This window comes from Rhyacophila brunnea, unplaced genomic scaffold (assembly GCF_057557595.1).
Source record: "Rhyacophila brunnea isolate RB1 unplaced genomic scaffold, BYU_Rbru_1.0 scaffold_14, whole genome shotgun sequence".
In the NCBI taxonomy this organism is placed as follows: domain Eukaryota; kingdom Metazoa; phylum Arthropoda; class Insecta; order Trichoptera; family Rhyacophilidae; genus Rhyacophila; species Rhyacophila brunnea.
Window position 1 is genome coordinate 23,519,101 of NW_028232796.1, and position 23,797 is coordinate 23,542,897.

Below are 23,797 nucleotides of genomic sequence, written 5' to 3' on the forward strand. Positions count from 1 at the left end.
TAGCTATTACATAGTCAAAACGCTTATTAAAATTCAAATATTTTTAAATCATAGGAAGACACTTAGGTATTGTTTGAAAAATATAGAATATATTATTATAAATTATTAAAATAGTCTCATACTTAAAGAGTTAATTGTAAATACAACAAATATTTTAAAGAATGTTTATTTGCATTGAAACCAAAGTTTTTTTTGTCTAAAATCTAGGACAAGTCATAACTCATAAAAATAATATTGTCGATGTAATTAACTGGGCTAAATATCTTTAAAATCATATATTTAAATTCATTTTTAATTTTATATTACAACATTTTCTCGTATGTGCGACGAAATATTAATTAAGGGGGGACATGCTCGTCGAAGGTCAAAATTGAGTTTTTATTGTATTTTCAAACCATGATCCTGGACACTCCTTAAACGTTGTAGATAATCTATTTATATAATTTTGAAGCCTTATTATCCTTTATAGTTATTTTAAACATTTGATGACTGCATGAAGTATTTTTGTTACATAAAATAGTATTCTTTTAAACCTCTCGCTCTAATGTTTTAGAATATAGTCATATTTCGGTACAAAACTGTGCAGTGGTGTTAAGATTTTTTACATTTATTAATTTTTAAACGCATTTATAAAACCATCAGTATAATTTATTACGAGATAATTTTTGTAAAATATTCACGATAAAAAATTATTTTGATAATCTCTGTGATCCCAAATTTGACAAGAATTAGGCATTTTATTATTCAAAAAATCGGCAAGATTAACACATTTGAAGATGATTCTAAAGATATTTATTATAAGCTATGTCTTTGACCATTCAAGTGTGATAAAAATCTTATGAATAATGATTGCTTTATAAGAATTATTGACCTAAGAATAAGGTAGTGTTTTTTTGAAATACGCCATCTCTTTTGTCATTCCCTAGTGGTTAAGCTACAACATACGGCCGTACCCATAAAACGACAAACTATAATTAAAGTAAGGAGTAAAATTATGTTAACGCGCGTGTTTGAACATGTACCTAACCGAATTTTTTTTTATTTTTTTTTAAACGGTACATGTTCAAACACGCGCGTCAATATCATTTTACTCCCTACTTCAATTATAGTTTGTCAATTTATGGCTACGGCCGTATGTTGTAGCTTAACCACTAGGGAATGACAAAAGAAATGGCGTATTTCAAAAAAACACTACCTTATTCTTAGGTCAATAATTATTATAAAGCAATCATTATTCATAAGATGTTTATCACACTTGAATGGTCAAAGACATAGCTTATAATAAATGTCTTTAGAATCATCTTAAAATGTGTTAATCTTGCCGATTTTTTGAATAATAAAATGCCTAATTCTTGTCAAATTTGGGATCACAGAGATTATCAATATAATTTTTTATCGTGAATATTTTACAAAAATTATCTCGTAATAAATTATGCTAATGGTTTTATAAATGCGTTTAAAAATTAATAAATGTAAAAAATCTTAACACCACTGCACAGTTATGTACCGAAATATGACTATATTCTAAAACATTAGAGCGAGAGGTTTAAAAGAATACTATTTTATGTAACAAAAATACTTCATGCAGTCATCAAATGTTTAAAATAACTATAAAGGATAATAAGGCTTCAAAATTATATAAATAGATCATCTACAACGTTTAAGGAGTGTCCAGGATCATGGTTTGAATATACAATAAAAACTCAATTTTGACCTTCGACGAGCATGTCCCCCCTTAAGAATTTGATTATTTTTCAGTATTTTTCTGAAATAAATTGCTGAAAAACAGTTGAATTGAACCACTGATACTCCAAAATTGCTCCTACGCATCATAGCAAGGAATACTTTTCAGTGAACTGTAGAAAAGGGATGATTTGAAAATCGCTGAATGAGTTTATTATATACGATATATATATATATCAATTTGTAAGGAACAAAGATATTTAAAAAACCAGAGCGTTGTAGCGGAGCTCGGAGCACATGCACGGAGGAGTGGAGCAATGTGGTTTTACCCGGAGCACCGAAATGTATAGTGCTCCACTGTTCCGGATTTTTTTATTATTAAACTCTCGTCCTAAAATCCAATGAAAATATTATTATATTTGACATTTTGCAATACTGAAATTATTTGAAATACCGCAATACTACCGAATCATAAATAACCTCACTTTTTTGACAGAAGTGGCAGTTACTGAAAGACGATTTGTTGTCGAAATAATGTAATTATTAATGGAAAGGACGAATAATAAACCTAATTTCAAAACTAATATTAATTTTTTAACATTTATATACATATCTTCTTCTTCTTCGACCATGTCCGATCCTAATAGGATCATATGGGCCTCTATAGAGTGGAGGTTTGTATTGACAGATTTTTTTGTTTTTACGAGAAATGGATGTCAGCCACTTGCTCAACCTATTAGGTCCATACTCAGTGCTCGAAATGGAAAATTTCACGAACAGGAACGCTCTATAATTTTCCGAAAAAACGGTATGCTTAATTTTTTTCTTTACATACGTACGTACGTTGGATGTATAAATGCAACAATAAACTTTGAACTTCTTACGTGGATGTATATTGAGCAAGTGGGCAAGGATTGTCAGCGCCGCAGGCGAAAGAACCTCGTCTCAACAAAGTATACCGTCAAGAATTGTATTATTCTTTACTCTTACTTTATTTACCACCCATAATCAGCAGGCATGTTACTTCTACCACCACTCGTCACTGCTTATAACTTATATTACTGTCTCATTTGGGATAGTTCAGTTTGTTAATTAATTAAACTTAAAAAACAACATATCCACATACCTACCATAAAGATTCAAATTAAAAATTAATTTACATATAACAAATTTTACAGATTATAGATTCAAGACGAGCACAGAATATTTTTAAAAAAATCAAAGAAATAGTATTAAAATAGTGTTTAAAAATAAAGAAATAGATGCAGCAACTATTAGAAAAAATAGTAAGTACCTATACAGAGACGAGTAAATACAAAATTTATACAGTACATATCTGTACACCGATAGAGCTAACTACGCCATTTAATTATTTAAGACGTTATAAAACAAAGAATTTATAAATCGTTCACATAAACTCGTTCTCACGCAAGAGGAATATACCAATATCCGACGCGATTTGGTTGAACACAGTGTGTAAGCGTTCTTAAGATAAATCAATCGGATAAAGCCATGGATGGCATCCACACAGCTTCAAACAAAGGATCCTCAAAGATTTCTTTTGTACCTTCTCCACCATAAGGGCCATTAGGCCATACCTACTTCTAAGAAAAGCTTCAAGCCATCATCACCAAACTACGTAATTATAGCATTTTAAATTACCAATGCTGTATCATTAATTATTGGCTTTTGAGCTTTGAGAATCGATGTCTCCGCCGAATCTTAGGGGTACATTGGTACGACCGCGTTACAAATACCCGAGTTCGTGAGCACAGCAGCCTTCGGTGATTGAAGTTATCACGAAGAGACGATTTACGTGGCTGGGACACGTATTTCGGATGCCGCCAAAGAGTGCGGCACTTCGTACCCTTGTGGCACAGCCTCAAGGGTTCCATCGCCGTGGCCGCCTCTCCCTCACCCTGCAGCGGTGCTACAAAAGCGACCTATTTGCTGCAGGTCTGACATGGCGGGAGGCGCATGGCGATGGACCGAGGGAAGTGGCGCCAATGCTTGCCCTATGCCCCTATATTAGGACATGACAGGGTAGAAGAAGAAGTATCATTAATTATATAAGATAAAACATGACGGAAGGTGCAACTCGAGTTGCTAAACACGATTCCTATAGAATAATATAAAATTGTCATTAATCAGTAGGTACCTACCTATATTCAACATTATAAGGACTAATATTGTAATGTATGTATATACCTATACCATAGGCCCCACATCGTGAAGCTGGCCCCCAGGCTAGGATCTTTGGCGGGGCCCCCTTCTTATCGCTAAGAATAAAGGCAGTATGTACGGGGTAACAATAATCTGTATATTTAGTGTTTTATTGTATATTTTAAAACATCCATACGAATTATGGAGATGTCGAGTATTGATAAACAATTAAGAATTGTTTCGTATAACCACATTACTATAAATAATAGTATTGTAAGAAAATTCTTTTTTTTACTATTAAAGCAAATTTGTGATGTGTGTTTATCTCACTTATCTGGTCAATTCGCCTCGCCGGGCTCCTCCTGAGCACGGGCTCCCAGGCTAGAGCCCTTTCAGCCCCTCGTTGTGGAGACCATGACCTATATGTTACAATGATGATGCTTTGGTTACCATTATTGTAATATACGTACACTTACCACCTCAGATTAAAGAACTTACCACCGTATTTATTTAATCTATGACTACCATCTAAAATTATTTGTTGTCCGCACTGAACACGTACCTACCTAATTTGTGAGTGTATTTTAAACTAAACGATTCAATTTGTGATGTTTGTCCTTACCTAGTCTCATTATAGTCATTATTATTGCCACGGTGATGAATAATGATAATACAGAACAATAATTTATTATTATGATAGTAATAAAATTTTATTGGACGATATTCCTTTTTTTTAAAACAAATTTACAAACAAAAATTAACTAAAAGTTCTCTACATAGTAGGTATCTATTATTTCTATTATTTTTAAAGTAGCAAGTTAAAACGTATGTAATTATAACACAATAGAAACGTCCCTTAAAAATAAACTAATTACGGTAGGCTATTCAATAGTTTCATACCAAAAACATTTTTGTAGGAAAATGGCATAATGGTGCATTTATTTATTATTCATTGTAAAAATAAGGGTTTACGACACGTCATTTTTAACACGTCGAGTCAATTGTCGAAATGACATTGAATCAGAAAACCCTGTTTCAACTGTATTGTCGATCTTAAATGCTTATCGGAGTAAATTCTTAATTTTTTAGCAGATTTACACGAAGTACCTACTACTTAATTAAACCTTCATAAAATTTATAAATATCCACTCATATTTATCATTTTCAAAACGAAAAAATTCTGCTTGTGGCCACTGGTCAACAGCATTATATGTTAAATCAGTTTGGATACCGACGACAAAAAAATATACTTATATGTAATATATAGAAAGGTATCGCCTGCTGAGATGTTTAACCAAATTTTAGGAGAACAAATTTAAATAATACAAAATGTTTTAAAAAACAAGCGATTATCACTAATAAGTAGATTTTAGCGGAATTTTACGATTTAAATTACCAAACTTTATCATATTAATGTTACCACCGAAAATTTTGCCCGCAAAAATAGACGTGGGTATAAAATTAACACGGCGATTAGATGGCGATGAAAATAAATAAGTTTTATCACTCACAATAAAATATAAGTAATAAATTAGTAGGTAAGTAAATTCGCAATGCATACCAGTCAAAGGTAAAAGCGAGACTGTACTGAGATATTTCATACTTTAGAAATTATTATACAAATATGTAGGTGCCAACTTTATTTTTTATTGAATTTAAGTTATTTAAGTACAAAAGGTTTTCAAACAATGTCAGCAAAGGCACAATTCTTTTGTAGCTTGCAGCTGTAGTTACTTTTTTTATGTAAGTATGCAATTATTTGGAGTGTTTAGACAATGCATTTAGACACGGATGTATCGACACAAAAAAGAAAATTGAAAGAAATTTAGGGATGTCATAAATTTTATTTTTAACCCTTGCACGCCCGGCATGACATAACTTCGTTAATTTTTAATTTTGAGAAAAACTTTAAAAGATACATTCACACATAAATATCTCAATCTAACGAACCGCAACGCAATTTTAAATGAATCCACGAGCCGGAACGGTATATTTTGGAATTCCACGAACCACAACGGCGCTCCGGTGCGTTCCTGTCCATTTCGAGCGCTGTCCATACTCCGACTCATACACAAATTGAAAAACAATATGTGTTCTTGTCAGACCCACGATTCGAACCCGAGACCCACGACGCAATAGGCCGACGCTTAAGCCGCGCGGCCATCGTGGGTGATACACATAATACATATTAAAACTTTTTTGATTTTGTGATTTTTTTTCAGAAATACACTCACGAGCCTACGAGCGCCTGTACACATACATGGATTTACTGGCAGCAATAGTGCGTATTTTAAACTATCGTGACAATAACTGTACGCGTAATAGTGCTGACTTTCTCTTCAATTCATTCTTTAAGAGTGAGCTAGACGCAATGTTGTCTTTTTTATGGTACTATTTCGTACTATTTGACAGGTAGTGAAATTTTTCTGCCAGCAGGTTCGCCACTATAGTTCCACTGTGCAGGCGCAGATCGAAAAAATCCTACTGTCGCATGAAAATTCAGAAACTTCCAAACTTTTTTTTTCATGCATGCAATCTTGCCAACTGCAGGGTAATACATGATTACCCATACATTTTCTTTCTCTCAACAGTAAATCCATGCACGTGTAAACGGGGTATACATTCAAGTAAGTAATTATTACAATAATTGACGCTGTTTCATATTTAAGAAAATCAAAATGGCAACTAAACGATGTTAATATTTGTAGAGTCTACCAACTTACCCAAGCTTAATTGCAAAATAATTTCACATGTCATAACACTCACAACAGAAATAATTACAAGATAAAAAGAACTTTTTATACACAACGTTTTTAAATTTTCTGTTGAATTATTATGCTCAATATGCTCAAACTTGTACTCGATATGAAGTAAATAAAAAACAAACAAACAAACAAAATAATATAGAATACTGAAATGTAATTTTGATTTCCATACAATGACATAATAATGTCATTGTTTCCATAGTAACGCACGTATATATTAATAATTTGGTTGCTAGGACCACCCCCTTAGCAAGTCTTTTACTTTTTACGGATTTTTCTGAAATAACTAAATAAAAAAACAGAATTAAATGAAAATTAATTCAATTCTGCTTAAAGATGGCTAAAAGTTATTAAAATAATGCATCGTGTTCTGATATATTCTAAAAGTTTCAAATGTCTAGCTAGTCGGGAAGTTAGTTAAAAATCGATTGCAAGATTTGTATTGGACAAACAACCGCCGGACAAACAAGAATACGAGCTAATAAAAACGTTGTAAAATAAGGTATACGACTCATTTATAGTCAAAATTCTTTCTTAAGAGATCATAATATTGATATTCCGGGAGCTTTTTGATCAGACTGTCTACCTGTTCGTTCTTGTCATTTACTAAAGCCTTTTGGCCAATATACTACTAAATTTTTATAGCGATATATACAGATAATTCGTAGGTCTTTATGTTAATGTGATGGAAGTATCTAACATAATAAATTACTACTGCAACCTTGAAGAGTTGAGAGATCACAATAATTTTGCAATGCTGTGTCGGCCTCTTAATGCCAAGGATGTCAGTGTATCAAAAAGAACTTGATAAGAAAAACACATTTTTAAAATCGGTTAAGTCTTTATAATACATTATTATTAATGATCCAACACAAATTAACCGTTAAACCCATAGCTTACGGGCCGCACAAAATTGTGTTTTTGCTAATTACTTTTCAAATGCAAATTAACACGTTAATTACAAAATTAATTAAAAGGGCCCGTAAGCATTGTGTTAAGCGTTAATTACATTGAGCTACTTTACGAGCTGTTTGTTGGCGAATTTACAATCTGTCTGTAAAGTCGCCCAGTGTAATCAACGAACAAGCTAACAAGCAGATTGTAAACACTCCACCGAGAAAAGTAATGAACGTAATTATGCAGAATGTAGCCAGTCCACAATAATGTCGAGCTGAGATAATGGCACTTTAGCAACAATGTGATATTAAAAATGTATGTAATATTGTAAATAGTATTTTATTTCAAGAATAATTTGTTTGCGGCTTGGCTATTTTCAGCAGAATGCAGAGAAAACCTTCTCGCATCTGATCTATATCATATCTTATTTTTTTTATTTTTTGTGGACTGGCTACTTTCTGCATTACTATTTCCAGTTGAAAGTCGGTCAACTTTACACACTACACGCCGGCGTGTGGGCCTACTGCGTCTGCGCAGTAGAGCGCAGTAGCAACCTCCCGGTAAAAAATCGAACTATGTTCTGTCAAAATAGTCGCTGGCTTGTGGCTTCTCAGCGAATGGAAAGTTTTGTGTGTCATCATCATAATCGCAGTAGCTGAATCGCCCGCTATTAAATTCGCCAACAAACAGCTCGTAAAGTAGATCAATGTAATTGACGCTTTAGATGGCCTCACGTGCAATGTAACCTAGTCATCGCTACCGTACCAGCGGCGATTTTCTTTGTCGCAGATGACGCGATCAATTCGCCAGAAGATTTAAAAGGGGTCTCGTAACAGTTCAAGCATGTCATTTAATTATTATTTTTACTATGTTTGGTCCTAATAAGATAACGTGGGCCTCCACGGAGTGGAATAGTGTATTAACAGTTGTATTACTTTTTTTACGAGAACCACTAATCTTGTTCAACCTATTAAGTCCATACTCTGATTGGAATAAAATGTGAAAAACAATCAACCCGTGGAGGCGGTCAGATCCCGAATTCAATAATTGTTTCCTGAAAGACTGTCAAAAATTCCAACCAGAACATTTTAAAGGAATCTCCAAGCTTGAGATTCCGAAAATGAATCCATTCTCCCTCGGTGCCCGGAGTTATCTGTTTTTGGTGTGAGTATAAAAAGCATAAATGCAGTATTCAGTGGACTATGAAGTGCAAATATCAAAGATATAAGGTTTGAAAAACTCTTGGCCTTTCTCGTAATATCATAAAAAGTTGGCTCGTGAAAGTCTCTTTGTTAAATAATAATTCATCTACCTGCCTACGTAATGGAATATTACACCAAGTCAAGATAGTGTGTCTTTTATGTAATAATTCATATTTAATTAGATTAGTGTAGCCAATATTTTTAGTAAGCTTACATATAGTTTTTCTGCGAAGGAACAACTTGAATAACTTAAAATAAACATACATTTCACTATCAGGTTGGTGTAAGATTACTTTATTATATAACACTAAATATTACATTTTGTTGAGTTAGTGTGTTATAACTTTTAATGCTATAAGGCTAAACCATGGCCCACTATATAGCCAGGCCATGACGCAAAACATCGATCGTAGTGCTAGTTATTGTTCATACTTCAAATGCAATATGGTAAAGTGTTTGTAGATAATGATGTATGCTGTAATGACATATGTTTTAACCAGGCCCGATCCTAGTAAAATCATATGGGCCTCCACGATGAGGAAGTTTAACAGTCTTTTGTTTTTACAAGAAATGGATGTTAGCCACTTGCTCAATCTATTAGATCCATACTCAGACGTATTTTTTTAAAGCCATATGTGTATTTGCCAGACCCATGATTTGAACCTGAGACCCACGACGTTATAGACCGACGCTTAAGCTACTCGGCCAATAATAATTGTAGTACGTAATAATTTTAACGAAATTTGCAACCGAAAATCTTAATTTATTTTAACTCATTCGCTGCTGAGTAGATAATTATTTTTTAATCGAAAATCTTAATTTATTTCAAACAGGTTGTCGCATTATATTCGAAGATAAATAATAACTAACACTACCATCGTAATTCGAAATTCAGTGCCAGAATGGTTTTATTGATTAATTTTGTTTATTTTTTTAGGATTGATTTTAGCAAGAAACAACTCACACTTGTACACCAAGCGGACCTCCAGTTCCTTTACTGCACGATTTTTATTATGAATTTTTTTATTTTTTCTTGGTGTCAAAATGCCTTGTGAATGAAGGAAAAATATTTTTTTTTTTCGAAAATTTCATTAAATTTTGTATGTTAAACGTGGTGTCGCAGATTTACATTAGGAAATCCTACATTTCAGTATGACAAAATACAAATCCAAATGATAACAATTATTAAAACTAATGTGCACACCTTATTTTGATGTGTAGATATTTTTATTCAACCAATTTCAATATTCTGTACATTTTTTTTTAAATTTATTTACAAATGCGGATTTTTGTGTATATACGAATTCGTCAACTGTCAAAGCAGAAATGCAGAGACTATTATGCAGAAATTCTTTATTTCTTGAAATGTCCAAACGAATTCGGTAAAGTAGGATGTTTATGGTAAAACAGTTTTCTAGGCATCGAAAAAGGATATTATTTGATAATTTACACAGATGGCATTGGCTATATCAAAATAGTTTGAAATGTCGCAAATTGACAAAAATTGAAAAATGACACTATGCAGTAAAGCGCTATTCAATATCCCGGTCAACAGCTCTGCATATTATATAGATATGAAACTAAAAGAGAATTTGAACATTGTAAATTATTATTTTAGTGAAACTAGTTCAGCTACGGGTTCGTTCAATGGAAATCGAATTGAAACGAAAATTGTCACCGAGTGGATGATCTCTTTTAGAACCTGCCCACAAGGCGCGTCTCCAGGTGATTTATGCGCGAGTACCGAAAATGCGTTGCGCCCAGATGACGCGTTTAGTAATAACGTGAGAGACGTGGCCACTAATGGTCGGTGCCGCCGACTCTACATGCATAGCAATCACGAAATTGTCTTTCTTTCACTGACCAGTCAATCGGTACTTTATGGTTGCAAAAGGTGGGGTATTTCCTACTTGTATATAAATGGTAATAAGTGAGAAAAAACGAGTTTTCGTACGTATTCGAAAACACGCGTTTTAGTAAAAATCAAACTTTAATGAGAAGAAATACCACACATTTCAGGCTTGCGCTCGTAGGTTATTGATATTCTTTGTTAAAGCATGTACTTTTATTCAAATTATTTACAATATAATATACTAGTTAAAATTCTTAATATTTGTTTCATTTACCCTTTGCACCTAATGGTATCTCCAGATCCAAAAATATGAAAGTGGGTTAGATTAGATATTTTTCAGATATCATAAGGGCGATATGCCTAGTATTGTACGACAACATCTTTTTGGCTACGTGTTAATACTGCGAACTAACATGCTCCGCCCATTTTTACCCGGAATTCCATTATAAACTAACAAGCTCCTCCCATTTAGTAGACAGCAGCGCCTAGAAGCGTAGCCAAGAACATGTTGTCGTACAATAATCAGGGTTTCATTTACGCTTGAAGGTGCCCTGCGCTAATACACATTACCCCCCCCCCCCCCCCCCTAATAGCACATTAAATGTAGGTCTTACTCATTTATTGCAAAATTACTTATTTTTCCATCAATGTTTAATTTTTAATTATGAAAATTTAACGTCTCCATCGTGACATAATATTATGTATGCCCGCCTCACCATTAATTGGGTTGTGTTAATTTTCACTTTCCATTATTACTTCTATCCTTTATAATTAATAAATTATTGTTTTCCTCGTGCATATTTTATTAACTCGATTCGATTGGCATTGGTTTTCTTTGGCTCATTGGGATTTCTAAATAAGCACAAATCTTCTCATATAATTATGGCTATAACGATACTTAATAACTGTCTATTCACTATTGCATCGTTTTTTATAACTCGGCGTCACTTCAACTATGACATATTATTTTCTGTCATAAATATGGAACTTCACGCTTACAAGGCCTGTACACTTGCATGGATTCACTGGCACCAATAGTGTGGACATTCAACTATTGCGACAATAACTGAATACGTGTATTAAATAAGGCTCTAAGTACCAAAAAGTAGTATTGCCTGTAGTTACAAAATACCGAGTCATTGCAGTAAAATTTCATGAAGCAGACCTTTTGAAAAATGTAGTTTTACAGTCTGAAGCAATCACGGCAGCTTCTATAATTTTAGGTATTAAGAACTCGCAAGTGTCAACACACCATCGTCAGTTGTTTTATATTGAATGCCGTTGACCACTGCAGTGCTACTTATACCATTATAAATAAAACACGCTAACGCACTTACAACGTCGACAGGTTTAATTATTTTGCTGTATTTTTTTGACTTGCTTGAGGCACTTGGACTATAGTTGAAGTTATTGGCGTTGGTATGTAGAACATTTTTCTATAAAAATGTCAGTTTTTATGTTTTTGGTACTTAGCGCCTTAATTAATACACGTATTCAACTGTTGTAACGCAATAGTGCCTGTACACGTGCATGGATTTACTGGCACCAGTACACGTGCATGGATTTACTGGCACCAGTACACGTGCATAGATTTACTGTTACCAGTACTCGTGCATGGATTTACTGGCACCAGTACACGTGCATGGATTTACTGGCACCAGTACACGTGCATAGATTTACTGGCACCTGTACACGTGCATGGATTTACTGGTACCTGTACACGTGCATTCATTTACTGGCATCAGTACATTCATGGAATAAACTTAAACATGTGTCAAGAATACGTGATTCTAAGCTGATCCTTCGTTCTGACAATTACTCTCGGTTTATGCAGTGACGCACATTTAATATTGGTGTATTTGAAGGATGCAACACACTATCGCACGTTTATAATGTGTGTTTTATTTTCGTAGGACACTAACACATTTAAAAGTTTCAAAATATAGTGTATTGTGGTATACATAGTGTTACACCCCCGAATGGTCCCCATCTGGGATGTCTCTGTGGATCTAGATATTCCCGAACCATTATCAAGCCAACACATAGTAAGGGTTGATTGCGAAAATAAATATTAAAAAAAAATAATAAAACCCGCAATTCTGTAATAAGTAATTTAACAAGAATGGCAACACAATACGCATTGCTTTCTGCACTTGATTTTCCCGCGCGGCAGAAGATTTTTTACAGCCAAATCGTAAACAATGTGATAGGCCATCCATGGACTGCAACCGTATGCAGTTTAGAACCGTGTGCCATACTATGCTTATCTTTTCTGTTCATGTAAATATATTTTCACAAACTATATTATAAGCATCTGATCGTATCCGTTTATACCATACACTTACACTTACAAATTTAGTGAAAATATATTTTCATGAAGCAGAATAGCCTTCCATTCAGAGAAGAGCTCAATTGCTTCCAAATAAAGAAAAAAAAAAAATATTTTCATGAACAAAAATCATAAGTTTAGTATGGTACACGGATCTAAGCCGCATACGGTGTCAGTCCATGGATGGCCTCTAAAACACGCGCTTCGAAAAAAGATTATTTATAAAAATGTAGTTGTAATATTAAGTATTTAAAAAAAAATCTCGCTGTTTCCGACCACAATTCAGGTGTTTAATTTGTTCATCCCCGAAGTCCCAATAACAGACGATAAAAAGCACAAAAAAGCGAGGAAAGAGCCATCTTTTTGCGATCACATTTGGACGGAGAAGTCAATAGATCATCGGAATTATATTTATTAATCAGCTGTTCTCTGGATAGTAATAAAGATGTTTTTCGAGTTGACATCCAGCATTAAGCCTTAATTTAAGTCAATTATTATATGAATGCTGTACAATTTTATTTAGAAATACTTTAATAAATATTTTTTTATTAAAAAGAAATCCTTTATTAATTTACAATAATATAAGTAATTTACATTTTTACAATATTATAAATTTATTACATAAATGACATAAACGTAGAGACATATATTATTTTAAAATACTTTTATTAATATAGCTGATATTCACATAGGTTTTATAAAATATTGTTAGATAAATAAAATCGTAGGACTATTAGAATATTATGTATCTTTAAAAAGTTATTGGTAGCATACCTACCAATGGTAGGTATGTAGGTAGTATTTTAAAAAAAATCGAATTTTATCTACCGCATACAAAATGTGACTTCCAGACTTATAACTCAAAAGAACAAATACCTACATACTATATTATATTATTATTATACACAAGCGTAAACATTTTTACTCTAATATGAGTACACGGTGAGGTATTTTACTCAAAAAAATGTTAATAATCTCAACAATGTTTGGTATAACAACATCCATTGCTGGACCACCGACCTCAGTCATGACTTCCTTCCAGTTGTCATTTAAAAAATTATTCATTCCTGCATCTGAAATTATAAAACCAGTCATCAGTTATCTTTGATTAGCTGCATAACTAACTAACTCACTATATATAACATAACTAAGAAATAAAACAAGAGAGGGAATATTATTATTGTCCGAGTATTGGTGGTTTAGCAGGGCCGCAGCTAGTGGGGACACCCTCCAGCACTTCTCCAGACAGTTTTCATCAGCGACGTCCCGTAGGGGGTGGGGTATGCAGGCTATAAATTGCATATAGGCGGCACATTATAAATGACGGCGAATGAATGAACGAATACAAATATTACAACTTTTGATAGTAATGTCCATTCTATCGAAAGTATCGACATCTTACATTAAAAAATAATCGAAGTATAAAAAATCCTGACAACGTAACTATTGTTATACTGCAATACTTTTGTAATGGATATAATGGTAGTTTATCGGGCAGAAATTTTTTTCACAGGGATGCTTCCAAAACGGACAGTGTCACAGACGTCTACGTACCCAAAACCGCCCTTGTTTGAGACCAAGTGCAAGTATCAAGTGCTTTAATTCTTAGTAAATGGTGTATATGTTAATTTAAAGATTGTTGGTGATTTGTCTGTTTAAGATAGTCGAAAAATAATAATACAATATTTAAGAAGGTGTGTAACCTAACTAACAATTTTTCAGACAATTTGAAACTAAAATGAAAGGAGGTGGCATTCTAAGTGTGCTCAAGGGTGGCACTTTGCCTAGGGACATCACTGGTTTTCATCAATATTATGTTACACGCAATATTTTTGAATCAAGTGAATAAAGAAGCAATTGAAAAGTAGTAAACTGGGTATAAAAATGTGATGGAAGCGATTAGTCAGTTCAATTCCTATGTAATTATTTGAAAATGTATTGATCTTTAGCATCATCTCGCCGCTTTAAGGGCGTATTGTCGAACAAGAACTTCTTGTGTTAAAACTGTGAACTCACAACCCCTCTAATGTTGTCGATAATCACACTTTTTCAAGTAAGAAACGCCCGCATATTTATTATTTCATTTTACGCTCCCATGGTGTACGTATCTATCAATTTACGTAATTTGAGGCTTTTTTATAATATAATGTGTCTAAAACGATCAGGAGTGAGTTATTATTATTATTATAGTGTAAACATTTGGCTTATTGCGAACAAGAAAAGGAGTCGCATCTAAAAGGAGAGCCAATACAATATTTAAACACGCCTCTAGCACACGTTGCCGCCGTGACAGGCTCTTCACTGAGAAATCTTCTACATGCGACTACAGCGACTTCGCAGATTTATTGTTGTCGGACAATAATTCAGAACCATATTTAGTTGCGTAAGTAGATAAGGTAAATAAGTCCTGACGACACGTTGCATGTTTTTCTCACTTCTAGTATTATAGTTTTACTACATTAAGGCTACAGACGTGTCAGCGGCGAACTGCGGAACTATCTTTCCCCCCGCACTTTCAGGTGTGTTTTTACGGCCCCGACCCTCGCAAAGCTCCTGACAACTGCATGCTGCATACAGCGCCATTAATTGAACCCAAAATATAATGGCTTTACTATAAGTCTATAACGCATCTAATAAGATTACTAGGTATGGATATTATGTTTTTCACACTCAAACTATGTGGCCGATTTCGATATCGTAAATTTGACTCCTATCTTTTGGTATTTAAAATAAATATCTTACTAAGGTCTTTATTGGGCAGTCCATTGATATTGAACATGACGTTTCCGAACATCAGCTCTTTCTTTGATAATTTCAGTTTTACAAACTCTATGCCCTGTTCGTCCTTTGGCAATGTGTATGAAAAAATCATTTTTGATCGAAACTTTTCTGAAAATAAGACAACACAATTATTATCTCCAATTCTTAAGTAAGTATATGAAGTTTATGGAATTCACATAAAAATAGGTAAGTATTTAAAATTATGAGACATTTATAATACCGCATTTTATCGATTATAAGGAAAACACTAGTATGATTTTTTTCAAAAATGGTTTTGTCACCTTTTAAATGACTTGTGACGTTAAAATATTCATACAAAACAATGCAGGTACTAATAATAATTGACTTCCAAAAAGTTTTTTTTTTTTTATTTTAAACTTTATTTTTTAACTAAAAAAAATAAAAACATACGTAGGTATATTATATTTAATGTCCATATTAAGCGAATTGATTATTTAAAATGAAAGTTGTCATTAAAATGTACCAAATTTTAGATTTTGCTAAAAACGTTCCCTTAACCTTAAGCAGGTAAACGGAAAAAAAAGTAAGAACGTCTCAATGGGTATATAAAAAAGTAATAGTATTACTTACTTATTTTGATGCTCATATCTCCTTTGCCGTTAAGTGGTAAGCTTAAAATGTTTCCCTTCACTTCGTATGTTGAGCTAGTTTGAATGTCCGCTTCGAATATCATTGTCATTCGTTGTTTGCGAAAATCAAACCTGAAAAATCGTGTAATAAAATAAATTAATAAGTTCGCTCTTCCACCAATTTGCCCTTTCATGAGGCTACCCAAAACTACCAGTCTCTCCAGGTTACATGGTCCGCGCCAAAAAATATATAAAAAAAAAACTGCAAAAATATTGTCGAAAATCTCTATATCATTGACTGGGTTATCCTATTCTCCATCCAAGAAACATGCGTTCAGCACTAAGACTTGACACCGTACAATAGTAGCATTATTGTGACAATTGAAATTCCTTGATCATGTCATCGTATTTTTCGAAATGTGTATGCGCCTTCTTATTTCTGCTTCACATCCGTCTTTGCCACTAATGGTCGATCTCAGATATATTATGTTTCTAATATTATTTTGATTATAAGGGCGATGCGCATAGAGTTGTGTTTCGGAAATTTCCTGACGGGAATTCTCGAGATTTTCTATCCCGAATCTCGAGAATTTAAATTTTTAACATTTCGGGAAATCCCGGATCTCGAGAATCTTTCCTCGGGATTTCTTTGTTATCAAATATTAATTGAAAACCTGATTTTTTATATGAAAAAAATGGACAGAAGATACAAAACGTTCAAAGGCTGATCGGGGGGGGGGGGCATTCAACACAATTAAGCCAACGTCGACTCAAAATACGCGCAATTTTTACAACATCAGGGAATTTTGTGTATCGAAAACGTATAATAAGTAATGTTTTGAATTATTTTTGTTTTCCTACTTCTATTTTAGTGTCTTCTTACATAAATAAAATAAAATCATATTTTTTTGGATATCACAGATTTTAAGATTTTTACAGGTTTTTTAAATTTTCCGATATCTCAAGAATTCTCGAGAATTCTTTTGTGGAAATCCCGAATCTTGAGAATTCAAAATTTCTTCATTTCGGAAAATCCCAATTCTCATGATTGAGATTTTCTCTGCAAATACCCAACTCTAGATGCGCAGTGCTACTGTAAGTAGTTCAACTCGCAATATCTGGCGAAGCATAAAATCTAATACAATTTTACTATAATTTATTGTTTGTTTGATTAATCAATATGTAGGTATCTTATATATCATCTATCGTATATATTGTATCAAATATTGAAATAAAAAAAAATCATTTTTTTAATTAAAATATAAAATTATTTAAAAAAAAAACCGTTATAAAAAATGTACGGTCATTGAAAAGATCATACTATTATGGGCCTTCATAGAGTTGAGGTAGGTTTGTATTAACAGATTTGTTTTTACGAAAAATGGATGTTAGCTATTTACCCAACCTATTAAGTCCATATTCTGACTGAGCAACAATTAACAAGAGATTTTTAAATAATTAATATTTTGTGTTAGTATTTTATATTTAATTTGAAAAACATAAATTAAAAAAAAAAGCTTTTTTATTTACCTAGGTACATTGAATCGAACTTGGGTATCTATTCTGACCATATCAGATAAATTAAATACAATTAACCAAAACAAGTTTGAACATCATTATCATTGGTTTTATTTTATATTAATTAAAAATATGTACGTCGTCCATATTATTGGTGTAAATAATAACAACAATATAATATCAAATCAAGGACATATTATATAATATAATATTGTAATGTTATTATTACTTAAGACAATGCATTTCGTATTGCTCTTTTTCAAAGTAATTTATTGAATAATGTACAGGTTATTCCTGATATTGGTCACTTAAATAAAATTATTATTATAATTTATACATGTAAATTAAATGTTTATCTAATTTATAAAATACAAGATTTAAGATATAAAATCTACATAACACATTGGCATAGAATTAAGCATATCGGTTTGATAATTGAAAGGTGACTCCAAAAAGAATTACCACGCTGTGCCATTGGTAGAAAACTTGTTCGACTTCTTGCATTAAAATATAATTGCGAGCTACTGAAAAAAATCACAAAATTAATGAACAACGAACATGTTTTTACACGGCATGTGTTAATAATTTATGTCTTCTAAATTCAATGAGATGCAAATATTACAGTGTGCAAACCATTGCGTCGATGCAGTTTTTCATTAACGTGTTTTTTTTAGATATCCAACTGGTGAACTTTTAAATGAGCATACATAGCATTGTTACGATATTTTCCCATGGTGTCATTAAATACATATTTTTTTTTCACGCAATAAATATTTTATATTTAATGTAGATCTTCTTCTTCTTCGACCATGTCCGATCCTAATATGTTCATATGGGCCTCCGCATAGTGGATGTTTGTATTAACAGGTTTTGTTTTTACGAGAAATTGATGTCAGCCACTTGCTCAACCGATTAGGTCCATACTCTGACTCATACACAAATTGAAAAACAATATGGTGTACTTGTCAGACGCAGGATTTGAGCCTGGGACCCACGACGCTATAGGCCGATGCTTAAGCCGCGCGGCCAACGTAGGTGCAAGTATATATTATGTAGATATTAATAGTACATTATTTTTTATTTATCTGATGAAGTCCTACACAGCATTTTTGATTCGCGTTTTTCAAAGGTAAAATTGAAAATTATTATAACCTAACCTAACCGAATTTATTTTTATTTTTTTTAAACAGTACATGTATGTAATAAAAATACTTTATGCAGTCATTAAATGTTTAAAATAAATATAAAGGATAATAAGGCTTCAAAATTATATAAATTGATTATCTACAACGTTTAAGGAATGTCCAGGATCATGGTTTGAAAATACAAAAAAAACTCAATTTTGACCTACGCTGAGCATGCCCATGGGTTATTTTATAAACAGGAAATAGGTATATATTTATATAAAAATTATAGCTACTAATCGTATTATTAATAATTGTCCTATCTTTTATTTCACTATTAAATTCAGAATGCCCATTTATTTTATGTCTTTTCTCTCTTAGAAACGTAGATCACCAACACACAAACATACCATCGACCAAAATGAAATTATTCTATGTGCTGAACACACAAATCGTTTGCATATAAGTAATAATAAATTACACTTTATGTTTCGAGCTTAGTGATCAAAGGGGCTATATTTTATAACAACTATTAGTCAGCTTTCATAACCCTCAGTCTATCTTACTTTATACATCTTATACTTTCATACATTTTGAATTTTTCATATAAAAAAAAAAAAGAATACAAATCATTGTTCATTAGTTACTAATTCCTAAATTAGAACGCAATGTTTTCATGATTTGATAATGCAATGTGGATTTTAAAACGAAATCTTTGAAAATCGAAATTTCAATAGACGTCCGTGGGTCTATTCTACACAAAAGGTGACTATCGACCGCTAACGTGCTAACGTGATAATGTGTTAGTATTTATTACATACATTTTGTATTGAAATATTATAATTTTAACAATCAGTCAGCCGTTTAATCAGTCGAAACTGTCTCTCTCTCGCTCTCTCTCTATTGCTCATGCTCTAAATTTTAGCACAGCCAAGGGGCATGCCGTTAAAATATAGCATTTATTGCAACAATTAATACCAACTAATTGTAATTGTTACAATACATGCTAATAATTCGAAGCAAATATACCATAGTTAGCGGTTTTAGCGGCGAAAGCAGCCTTTTGTATAAAATAAGCCCACTGATGTAACAAAAAAAAATGTTGTCAATATCAACAACTCGATAATTTGTAGTCAACGCCAATAACACGACAATAGTTAATTGTAGTCAACATCGAAAATTCGAACTTTTTTGTAGTATCAACTTATAGTGGCTTTGAAACCATTGTAGGATATTTATTGATTTGTATCCATTCGTTGATGTGTGGCTTGCAATGAATTTTTTTTTTATTAAATTTAGTTTTTACTAACTTCATGTCTTCTATAACTCCATCCGATAGTCCAGTCAAAACACTGTTCTTGCTTTTCATGCTGAAGCCAGGGCCGGTAGAAAATTCGTAGTCACCAAGGATAACTGGATCCATCACAGGAATTCCAAGCTCAGGAATTCCTTTCATAAACACCTCCTGAAATTTCCGACTCTCTTTCAACAAGCATGTGTTGAAATTGGGATCTGACTCACTGCACGGTGTGATAGACGAAGCTGTAAAAATATTAGAAAATATAAGTTTGTATAATGAAAAGTGCAGCTTTCTGGTTTGTTTTCCACTTACTCTCCAACACAATTTAATTGATTTTTAGGAAGTTTTTATTTGCTCGTTTTATTTAGCGATACTTTTTCGATCGCTATGTAATTGAGTTAAAGAAATTTGATAGTCAGCATAAAACATTATTTCGAGTGACAAAATATAATATGTATGTAGTTTTGGCGACATAATATAAGGGGCAGTAACGTTTAACAGTACGCCCACGATCGTCGAGTAGCTAACGTGTCAGCTTATAATGTCGTGGGTCCCAGGTTTTCCAAAAAGAAAAAAATGATGAATTGCATTGCGAATGCATGTTATGTCGGGAAAATCTGACAGTATTCGAGAGTTGTGCGGCGTTATTAGACAGCAGTTTTTTTTGTGAAGCTTATTTTTAACTATTCACGATATTGCACGTAAAATAGTTTTACTTCAATTTTGCACTTGTTTATTTACATTAAAACTTTTAATTTTAGTAGGTACTTTGATGAGTCACATAATAATTTGATAAATATGGTTCTTGGAGAATTGACCGCCATGGTAGTTTTGACTTACTATTACACATTTTTCGGTTAATCTAAATATTATCAAACTATTATAGAATTGTACTATAATTATAGTTAAATATTGGGCAATACGTTTAGTAAACTGAAGCGAAACACTTTTAGTTATATTTTAATTCCAGAATTCATTTATAATTTTTTATTTACTTTACAGTTGTTTCATTATTCAGGAATATATTATAAAGAGAAAAATCTTCCGATTATTCGATCCGTTTATTTTTTTTACTTATTGTAATATATTGTACATATTTTCTTTTATTTAAATTTTGTAAAACTTTATGTAATTTTCCATTTTTCGGTAAGTAGTTTTTTTAATATATTTTATGGCTATTTAGATAGGTACTGGTTAAATCCTCTTTAAAAGCTCCTTTGTACTATTATATTTATTTATGTAAAATTTGTCTAAAGTATTAACTGACGATTAATTATTATTTGAATCGGTGTTTAAATAATAATTAATTAAGTGGTTAAATCTCATTGTAATGGTTTTAAAACTAAGTTTTTTCTTAATTTAGCGATACTTTATGAGTTATTCATGTTACAGAATAACACTAAGATAACTTTGTGTCATTTTAAAGAGAGGTGCATAGCCCAAAGCATCTATCAACATAAATAATTAATAATTTATCGTAGAATTAACGAACAAATTTATTTTAAATTTTAAACTCATACATAATTAATTTTAATGTGTGTATTTTAAAAATAGGGTAGGTACTTACGTATTGCGGAATAAGTATTTGAATATTGAATTAACGTCAAAAATAAAAATATGGAAAAGTTCAACGCGTACATTTTCTTCTTCATCTTAAAACAATGCTTCTCAGTAACAAATAAAGTGAAATTAAATTCTTTAAGATTTATTATATTAGAAACTAATAACAAGACAGAATGTGTGTTATTATAATATAGTAGCACACTTGACTCGTGTTATGTTATTGGTGATCGTTGAAAAGACGGTGACAACTGAACGAAATCGAATATGTTGAAAAACTTATAAACAACTTAATTTTTAACCCTCACTGTACTTAGTAAAAATTTAACATCATCATGGCATTAATATCATCATCATCATTTACGCCATCGCACCAATTATACGTCCCCGTACCTCTTTGTATCACACATGGCCTACCCAATGGTGTCGTTCCACATTCATGTGTGAGACTTTTTCCTTCCGGTGTATTGAATGCAATAACTTACACCAGTGGCGAAAGGTGCCTGTTGGAATTAGGCAGGCTGTGGTAGATAAGTGAAAAAATCCTAGGACAGTAATATTTACAGTACATACCTGAATTTGATTTTTTTCGTCTTCAGTATTTTACTGAACAAAAATACCTATTATATTTTCCCGTTTTATTACATATTATACTTACATGAAAAAAAGATAACATGCACTTAAATTTAATATTTATGAAAGAAAGGTAATGCCCAACGGCGATTTGAACTTGGGCCAGAAAATTGTGCTATCACGATAGTTGGACGCTTAAACCACGAGACTCTGTATGTGTTGTATGCGTGAAATGTACCAAATGACTTGAAACCTTTGTTTTATTTTATTGGTAACATTGCGCGAGCCTAATACTACAAGGTTCTAAGTGTTCGTCCTTGAAAAAACAAACTCAACAATGAAGTAGTATTCTAAGCTGCCATATTGTTACTTTTGTTTCGTCAAGGACAAACACTTAGAACCTTGTAGTTCTCCACTCGCGATTGGTATAATAGCGGCACGTATTAGTGTCAATAGTATTACCAAATCAATACGTGCAACCCCCATCGCGGTACGGTTGTTTACCCCTGCGCTAAACAGGGTACAAGGCTAACGGTTTTTTCGAAAAAGCAGGTACCTGCCGCATTACGCAAAGCGAAATAAAAAAAGCACTCGTTGCAAAAAAGACGCACGTACCAGCAGGATAACCCGACGCTCCCAGATCCCAGAAACTAGACATTACCCCTCGAATATCCACTTCAGTTGACTTAAAATTGTCAGTTATTAATGTTGGATGACCGGCGATAATAAATATGCCAGCATCTTTCAAATATCAAACTTCCCCCGCCGCGGCCGTCGGATCTCACAAACGGATATCCTAGCGTCATTTCGCGGTGAATAGCGGCAAACCCGGTCATCAGCGCTGGGTACCCGCCAAACTTATGCTCTGCATCTATGCAAAGGGAGACGGCCGCCAAAAACTCCAGAACCAGGAAGGTCAGGTGGACGTCACCCCAGAACACCTTCCAGAAGACCTTCGGCTAGTTTAAAAAATCCCGCCGACATACTTGGACAAAATAAAAACGGCCGGCATCCACCTCAGCGGCGGATAGCGGTATCAGCGGCCGCCAGCAAAATACCCGCTCCACCACGGCGGCGCGAGAAAGGCTTTAAATAAGCTCGTGCAACTCGAAGAATCCCTCTTTCTCTTCTCCGACGTTTCGAGGACTTCACCTGGATCCCCGCAACACATTCATCCGAAGGTCCCGAAGGCACCACTCATCAGTCCGCCGCGCAAACATTGAGTACACTGTATCATTATCAGCTATTGACACGTTTCCGCAAATCACTCCAACCAGAATTTTATTTCTCTACCTGAATTCACTCTCTAGCCGATAACCATTTAAATCCAGCCGCCTCGCTCTGAGTTGAAAAGTTTGTTTTATAATATTCGACTATTGTGTTCGAGTGAGCTGCCGCCGCAAATCCTTACCCCTAAAAATTCGAGTATTGCTAGCAATATTCCGCTGCGGCCAGCACAG

At 33.1% G+C, this 23,797-nt stretch overlaps 1 protein-coding gene across 1 annotated transcript; it reads right to left on the reverse strand.

The window, feature by feature from the left end:
* Positions 1-13,441: 13,441 nt before the first annotated feature.
* On the reverse strand, positions 13,442-22,017 carry LOC147075752 (circadian clock-controlled protein daywake-like). Its single transcript, XM_085941795.1, has 5 exons — positions 21,772-22,017; positions 20,215-20,446; positions 16,264-16,394; positions 15,634-15,780; positions 13,442-13,964 (listed from the first exon to the last, which is right to left on the reverse strand). The coding sequence occupies exons 1-5, from the start codon at positions 21,854-21,856 to the stop codon at positions 13,813-13,815; spliced, it is 747 nt and encodes a 248-aa protein (XP_085797921.1). The 5' UTR covers positions 21,857-22,017; the 3' UTR covers positions 13,442-13,812.
* Between the last annotated feature and the right edge of the window lie 1,780 nt (positions 22,018-23,797).

Bases quoted from the DNA above. Each gene is read 5' to 3' on its own strand.
- LOC147075752 (XM_085941795.1), bottom strand. From the start codon at position 21,856: ATGAAGAAGAAAATGTACGCGTTGAACTTTTCCATATTTTTATTTTTG. The intron at 16,395-20,214 runs GTTAGTAAAAAC...ACGATTTTTCAG, and splicing joins GGAGTTATAGAAGACATGAA to GTTTGATTTTCGCAAACAAC. The intron at 13,965-15,633 runs GTAAGATATTTA...TTATAATTTCAG, and splicing joins ACTGCCCAATAAAGACCTTA to ATGCAGGAATGAATAATTTT.